Raw genomic sequence first — 8804 nt, forward strand, 5'->3', positions numbered from 1 at the left:
GACTGTCCGCGCACTGGGCACGCGCTCTGGGCGTGCACTGGCCGCGTGCCTGCGCAGACTCTCTGCACACTATCTGTGTGCTGTGCGCGCTCTGGGCATTCACTGGCTGCGCGCTGGGGCACGCCTTGGCCGCGTGCTGGCCGCGCGTTGGAGCGCGCGCTGGCTTAATTTCTGGGCGATTTCTGGGAATTTTTCTGGGCAGATTTGGGGCTGTTCTGGGCATCTTCAAAGGCCTCAAACTTGATCTTCCTGCGCAGACTCTCTGCACACTATCTGTGTGCTGTGCGCGCTCTGGGCATTCACTGGCTGCGCGCTGGGGCACGCCTTGGCCGCGTGCTGGCCGCGCGTTGGAGCGCGCGCTGGCTTAATTTCTGGGCGATTTCTGGGAATTTTTCTGGGCAGATTTGGGGCTGTTCTGGGCATCTTCAAAGGCCTCAAACTTGATCTTCCAGACCTCTTTTTTATTCAGAATCAAAACCCTAATTCTATCCAAATGCTAGAATTACAATAATTCTAATCCCAAATTAAATTTCAAATAATTTATAATGAATGAATATAACCGATCCATGGAACCATATAATTAGTGACCAAATCCACCATCCATACATTCATCAACATGAATTAGATATAAACATCCATAAATGCAAGTGCCTACCCACACATACATACATAATTAAATATCACATATTTAATATATTAATTTTGATTATCAAATAATCGAAGCATAAATTAATATCGTCTATATATCGCTCTGATACCAATTGCTGGTTTCCGAATCGAATTCGGATGCGGAATCATGGGGGAGGCGGATCAAGTATAACAAAAATTTTTACAAAACTTTTGAGATACTCTATAGATTATATTAATATATGCACGAATAAATTAATCATATTAATTTATTTATTAAGAACTCAATTAGGAAAAATACCTGGAGGCCGATTTGGATGATAACTTGAGTTATTTGACCTTGAACAATCCTTGCTCCAAAGCCTTGTGTTTAGAAAACCAAAGTCTTCCATGTCAATTCCTTGAATCTACGTAGACGTGTGTGTGGGCACACTCGAGACAAAACGGGTTGGATCAAACACTCAAATTTCCACAAACACCAACGCCTGCACGATGTGGAATTTTTGGGGGAAAAATTTTCCTTCTCTCTCTGCTAGGGATTTCGGCCAGCCCCTCAGAAAATTAGGTCAAAAAATTGTCACGCGCAATTTTTATCATATCTATTTATAGAGTAGAAGTCAAACTTCTAGAAGGAATCCAATCTCTATCTCCTATTTGAATTTGGAACAAAAATTCTCTTCTACCTTATCTCAATGTGGCCGGCCATCTCTAGGGTTTTATATCCCTGTGTGTGTGGTGCCAATTCCTGATAGGGAAGGAAGAGAAAATCATCATTTATCCTGTAGTCCAATTTTAATTCAAATTCAAATTCGAATTTAAGTCAAACTTAAATTAATTTGAATTCTAAATTGAACAACTTATCAAATAAGTTTAAAATGATAAATTTAAATTATGATCATAATTCAAATTTAAATTTAAATAATCACATTATTTAAATAATAATTAATTCTCAATTAATTATTTTTGAGTATTTAATTTTTAGAATTCCGTAATTCTAAAAAACCATTTTGCCCTTTGTGTCTAGCAGAATTACAAGGACAACGCGGGGACTAATAGACCTATAATCCCGAGCTCCAATAAAATTAATAATTAATTAAACACTTTAATTAATTAATTAATTCTATTAATTCCAATAGTTACTCCACTATAAACTTGGAATTACACTCTCGAAATTATACACATTAATTACTTCTAAACTGTGAAGTGTCCATTTGATATAGTCATTGCATATAGATCAATCCTCCATAAATAATTCATCATTAGAGCCAGGTAGAATCCGTTAACCTCTCTAATTATATCTTCATCCTTGAGTACCATTCATTCTCTAATGGATAGTGATTCATAAAACACATTCATGAACCAGAGCGCTCTTACTAATCCAAGTACCGAATCAACACTCAAGAGAATTATTTATCTACTTCTTTCTCAAGAAGGAATGGTCTCAAAATCCGTACCGAGTAAATCAAAAGACACAAATCCATAAATAGGAGTTTGTTAAGAACTCAGGATTATGATCATTCTATATATGACCATCGGTAGACTCAATTAGAATTTCTATACTTAACGGAAATTATTAGAAATTCATATTGTGTCTGTGTCCCTGTTCCACATAATCTCATTATGCGAAATACACTCATTCAATAGCTCACCATATTAACAGTGCAGATAACACCATTCCATTCTAAATGGGAATGACATGTATTAATAATGTTTTGATTTAAAGATTCCAAATTTTAATTAAATTCATTATGAACAATGTTTTTTATTATTATCCTTAAACATTATCCTCTGGTATATAACACTTATATACAATGTTTAAGGTTACATAAATAATCATGAAATTTTCATTTTGATATTCATAAATATATGCACATAAAATGATGAATAAACTCTTTTATTAAATAAATAATAAATATCCTATTACATCTCATGTTTCTAGGACACCATTCCCAACAAGCCCTAGGTTTAGGAACCATAGGATTGCACATACATGTGTGACATCCGGAATCCACTAAACAGTCTAGATTCTTTTCAGTTAAAGAAGATGCCGCCACGTCGTAGATCTGTTAGCCAGCCGGCACCACAGAATCAAGAGTTCATGGATGCCATGTATGCAGCTTTCCAAGGCGTGGCCACTCGAGCTTAGAATGAGTGACCAGCCGAGGATAGGAAGCAGAGTTACTTCTGTAAGTTTAGACGTGCACCTATCCCCACATTCAATAGTGAGGGAGGACCCCAGGAAGTGGAGTACTGGTTCGACTCCATAGTTAAACACTTGAACACTATAGGAGTGCCGAACGAATATTGGATAGAATTTGCCGTGTATAAGATGAAGGGCCAATCAAGCAACTAGTGGAAGTAAGTAAGAAGAAGACTTGATGTTGCGGGAATGACTTGGGAACAGTTTGAAGCTATCTTCAATGAACAATACTTCCCCTAGAGCTATAGGGATGAAAAGGCAATGGAGTTTATGACCTTGCAACAGGGTGATATGTCGATAAGGGAATATGGGGCTAAGTTTAATGACTTCTCCCGCTTTGCGCCATCTCTGGTGGAGTCTGAGCATTTGAAATGCCTGAAATTTGAAAAAGGTCTTAAGAATTCTGTAAGGAGACCCTTGGCGGCTCTAAGGATCTAAAATTTTTGAGACCTGGTGGCTGCTGCTACAAGCGTGGAACAAGATAACTTGGCCTATCAGTAAAGCAAGGAAGTAGCTAGTCAAGTTTTTGCTTCTGGTGGGCCTTCTGCTTCATTTGGGCTACAATGGAGTGGTAGAAGAAATAGTAGTTCCTCTGGAACTGATAGAAGTGGTCCCTACAGCCCCAAGTGTCATTATTGTGGGCAAGTTGGCCACATTAGAAGGAACTGTCCAAATCGGAGTGAGGCTTCTTACGGTCAAGGAAGACCACCGCAGTTTGTGCCGCCTTATCAGCCACAGCTACCAATGCCGATGCCATACCCTCATGTGCCAACCTACCATCTGCCTCAATATCCACAGTTTCAACCTCAAGCGTCGGGACCAGTGCAAATACCTCCGCCGCAACAATATAGGCCAGGGACTCAACGACCTAATATTGGTGATAAAGGAAAGGGGAAAGCACAGGGACAAGCTTATACGCTGACTAGAGGTAGTTCTGAAGGACAGGCTAGCAACATGGTGGTTGAGGGTATGAGTCTAATCTCTCATTCTCTAGCACATGTATTGTTTGATACTAGTGCTACCCATATTTTAATATCAAGTTCTTTTGTTCAAACCTTGAAACTGAAGTTCGAGAACTTAGAAATTCTGATGATGTTAAACTCCCCACTGGGATGTGTGGAGGTAGCTAGTGTGTGTAGATCATTTGAAGTCACGATTGGAGGTGAGCGATTGAGAGCTGACTTGATAATCCTTCCGATGAGTCTATTTGACGTGGTATTCAGAATGGATTGGTTAGCAAGATACAGTGCGATTGTTGATTACTACCATAGGAGAGTGACCCTAATGACTAATTCTGGAGTAATGATCACTTATCAAGCAGACATGAACCCAGTCCTAAAAGAACGACTGTTGAGGTACAGCATTGGGGGACGAAGGAACCTGGCTTGTTTTTCTTTCCTTCTTGCTTTAGAAGGTGAACCAGAGGTAATAGGAGACAATGCAAAAATTCCTATGGTGGATGAGTTCGCATATGTGTTCCCTGATGAGTTACCCGGTTTACCGCCAGATCGAGAAATTAAATTTGGCATTGATTTAATGCTGGGAACAGCTCCTATTTCTATTCCTCCTTACTGAATGGCACCTGCAGAAATGAGAGAATTAAGGAAACAGCTTGGTGAGTTAGCAGAAAAATGGTATATCAGGAACAATACTTCCCCTTGGGGTGCGCTGGTATTGTTTATGAAAAAGCACGATGGATCTTTTCGATTGTGCATTGACTATCGTCAATTGAATAGGGTAACAATGAAGAATAAATACCCACTGCCGAGGATCGATGAGTTATTCGATAAGTTGGGTGAATCATAGTATTACTCTAAGATTGACTTGAGGTCAGGATACCACTAGCTTAAGATTAATGAGGAAGACATTTTAAAAACTTCTTTCAGAACTTGGTATGGGCATTTTGAGTTTCTAGTCATGCCTTTTGGGCTGACGAATGCCCCAGCTGCATTTATGGATCTAATGAACCATGTCTTCCGGCCGTACTTAGATCAGTTTGTGATCGTCTTCATCGATGACATTCTAGTTTACTCAAAGACTTGGGAAGAACATGAGTAGCATTTGAGAATTGTTCTTCAAACTCTTCACGAGCACCAGTTGTATGCAAAAAAGGAGAAGTGTGACTTCTGGCAAACGGAAGTGAAGTTCCTTGGTCATGTTATATCAGCACAAGGAATTTCTGTGGATCCTTGATAACTCACAGAAATAGAGTTATTTAGCATACTTTTAGGCTTAATATTTGTTTATATTCTTTGGGTAAAATGCCTTTGTGTTAGTATTTTGAATAGCATTTATTAATCTTTTTCCGTGTGGCAGAAAGTTGTTATTTATGGGAAATCTTGCTATATTTTGAAGTTATCCCTCAATTGAACTTATTGCATTGACCCTGGGAACTTAGTGCATGATGTCCACAGGAGGTGCTGACGTAGGCTGTTGGTGAGAAAAGCACGGTGGAAAACACAAAGGCTGAAATGCCCCCAATGCCATAGCATTGCTGCAGCAAAGTCGCAGCAAAAGCAGGAGCAGCCAAAAATTAGCAAGCTGGCGCAGTTTATCTTTTAGCGCTGGTAGTGGTCCAAGCACTGACGGGACAGTTGTAAGAGCACCAGGAGGGGGGACCATCAATCATGACTCTCATGCATACACTTGTCACTAGGGCACCTCAACATGCCCTAGTATATAAAGGAAAAGAAGAGTATAGTACAAGGAGCCAGAAAAGAGGAGAGAAATCAGGGGAGGCACACAGAATTCCTGTATGAGCTGGAAATGGAGACAGAAGAGAGTACAGGGGATTTTGGATGCTGGAGCTGGATAATAGAATAGTACAGCACGGATACACAGGGGTTTTTGACCTCAGATTCTAGCTTAGCTATTTTCTCCTTCTCTTTGTATTTACTTTCCGAGACCTTATGGATCTGTTATTTGTTATTAATTCTGATTTTGTTGAACTAAACATGAGCTAAATTCCTTAGCTAGGATTATTGATGGAACCAAAGTTGCAATGAAGATCTATTTGCTATTTTGATTGATAATGTAATTTTCATCTGGTTTATTCAAGCATATTTATTGTTTACTTTCTATTAAGTGACAGGCCATCATTTAGTAAGAAAACACAAACTTAAGCTAATTCTGGAAAGGTTGGTTGAGTTAGATCTAGCTTAGATAATGTAAGAGATAGTATAGGAATATACTATTATCTTGTACAACCCATTAAAATTGATGTTAACGTCAGGTTTGTAAACTAAAACACATAGGAATATGTTGGTTTGGTTTAAGGAATTACAAGCATAAATCTGTCGGAAGATGATTATGTAGAATTTTAGGTTGACTAGATGAACTTTGCTACAGCAATCGTATAGCAAATCGTGGTCAGAGTTGCAACCGAGGGGAAATCAGTAATCCTAGCCTTCATCCATCATTAAATCACAGCTCTAAGCTCAGATCTTGTTGACTTTTACCTCTTGTCTGCATTTAAATTACAGTCTTTGGTCTTATACATTCTTTTCACTTAATTAATATCAATTTGGCATTCAAACTATTCTCAATCATATTGATAAAACTAGTTTTTGTAATAGAATTCCTCATTAACTCAGTCCCTGTGGAGACGATACTTTACTCATTACTATATTACTTGTTCGATTGCGTGCGCTTGCGTGGAGTCATTTTATGCATAGAGTTTTTGGCGAACAAGTGTTTGGCGCCGTTGCTGGGGACTGGCGTTAATAGAAATTATTATAGAAATCAGTTTTTGTTCATTTAAATCCAAAATTACTTCTGTTAATCTCAGTTGCTCCTGTTGTGTTAAAGCATGTGTAACCTTCTTGCATGAATAGACCAAGGGATGCATATTTGATTCCCTTCGACCCGGAGATTGAAAGAACCTTTAGAGCAAGAAGAAGGGAACAACAGGGGTTAGTTGGAATTGAAGAAATGGCTGACGGAGCAGGTGGGAATAATCAAGGTAATCAAGTGGTAGTAATGGCAGAGGATAGGGACAGGGCCATCAGGGATTATGCCATCCCCATGCTCGATGGTTTGCATCCAGGCATTGTGAGGCCAGAAATCCAGGCAACTAAGTTCGAGTTGAAGCCGGTCATGTTCCAAATGCTCCAAACCGTGGGGCAGTTCAGCGGGATGCTAACCGATGACCCACACATGCACCTTAGGCTTTTCATTGAAGTATGTGAAGCATTTAAGGCCCCAGGTGTGACAGAAGAGGCTCTTCGTCTCAAGTTATTTCCTTATTCTCTAAGGGACCGAGCTAGAGCATGGCTGAATTCTCTGCCACCAGATTCGGTAGCTAATTGGAATGATTTGGCTGAGAAATTTCTGGTGAAATATTTCCCTCCGAACAAAAATGCCAAACTTAGGAATGATATCACATCATTTCAGCAGTTGGAAGGGGAAGCTCTATGTGAATCATGGGAACGCTTTAAGGAATTATTAAGGAAGTGTCCATACCACGGACTCCCCTATTGGATTCAAATGGAAACCTTCTACAATGGGCTCAATGCTTCGACTAGAGCCATGGTGGACGCATCAGCGAATGGAGCCTTACTTGTGAAGTCGTACAACGAGGCTTATGAAATTCTGGAAAGAATGTCCAACAACAATTACCAGTGGCCCACCGAAAGAGTTTCTGCAGGGAGACGAGTGGCAGGAATTCATGAAGTAATGCGGTGACTGCGTTGACTGCTCAAGTTTCTTCTCTTTCCAATATTTTGAAGTCTCTAAATGTGGCTGCTCCAGCTAATGCAGCAACCCCAGTTGCATTAACTTGTGTCTACTGTGGAGCTGAGCACTCATTTGAAAATTGCCCATCCAACCCCGAGTCGGTTTGCTATGTGAACAACTCTAACCGGAATAACAACCCTTATTCCAACTCATATAACCAGGGGTGGAAGCAGCCCCCAGTTGCTTAACTTGTGTCTACTGTGGAGCTGAACACTTATTTGAAAATTGCCCATCCAACCCCGAGTCGGTTTGCTATGTGAACAACTTTAACCGGAATAACAACCCTTACTCCAACTCATATAACCAGGGGTGGAAGTAGCATCTGAATTTTTCTTGGTCGAATCAAGAAGCTAGTTCGATGCCAGGGCCTAGCAAACCAGTATATCCACCAGGATTTCATCAACATAAACATCAAAGACAGCCACCAGAGCAATCAAATCAGAGGCAGCCACATCAAGCGTCATCAACCCCTATGGAGGCATTACTTAAAGAGTACATGGCAAGGAATGACTCACTCATTCAGGGTCAAGCAGCTCTCCTCCAGAGTCAAGCTGCATCGTTGAGGACCTTGGAAAATCAAGTGGGGCAGTTGGCTAATGTTCTCAGTAATAGACCCCAAGGATCGCTTCCGAGCGATACGGAAAACCCAAGAAGAGATGGTAAGGAACAGTGTAAGGAGCATTGCAAAGCTATCACACTTCGGAATGGTAGAGAAATTGAACAACCAACTCGACAGACTGCAGCAACAAAGCACTCTTCGATCCAAACCCAAGAAGTCCAGCAACCACCAGCTGAATCAGAACAGGATGTGGTCGACCAGGATGCTACAGCAAAGCTGAAGCAAAACAAACCAGAGAGACCTCCACCCCCATTTCCACAGAGATTTCAGAATCAAAAACAAGATAAGCAATTCAGGAGATTCCTTGACGTGCTGAAACAGCTTCATATCAACATTCCACTCGTGGAGGCATTGGAGCAAATGCCGAGTTACGTTAAGTTCATGAAGGATATCCTCACAAAGAAACGAAGGCTAGGTGAATTTGAGACGGTGGCACTAACCGAAGAATGCAGTGCAATCTTGAAGAATCGGCTGCCGCCCAAGTTGAAGGATCCTGGTAGCTTCACCATACCGTGCTCCATTGGAGATCAATACATCGGAAAAGCTTTGTGCGACTTGGGGGCGAGCATTAATCTAATGCCAATGTCCATTTTCAGAAAGCTGGGAATAGGTGAAGTGAGACCC

General features: G+C 40.6%; 1 protein-coding gene and 1 non-coding gene across 2 annotated transcripts; one reads left to right on the top strand and one right to left on the bottom strand.

Moving 5' to 3' along the window:
• Nucleotides 1-3088: 3088 nt before the first annotated feature.
• LOC112091723 lies at nt 3089-4402 on the top strand. Its single transcript, XM_024166003.1, has 2 exons — nt 3089-3232; nt 3335-4402. The coding sequence occupies exons 1-2, from the start codon at nt 3089-3091 to the stop codon at nt 4400-4402; spliced, it is 1212 nt and encodes a 403-aa protein (XP_024021771.1).
• Nucleotides 4403-7189: 2787 nt separating this feature from the next.
• On the bottom strand, nt 7190-7296 carry LOC112091732. Its single transcript, XR_002902282.1, has one exon. It is a non-coding gene; the product is annotated as a small nucleolar RNA R71 (small nucleolar RNA).
• Between the last annotated feature and the right edge of the window lie 1508 nt (nt 7297-8804).

This window comes from Morus notabilis, unplaced genomic scaffold (genome assembly GCF_000414095.1).
Source record: "Morus notabilis unplaced genomic scaffold, ASM41409v2 Scaffold203, whole genome shotgun sequence".
Classification (NCBI taxonomy): Eukaryota; Viridiplantae; Streptophyta; class Magnoliopsida; order Rosales; family Moraceae; genus Morus; species Morus notabilis.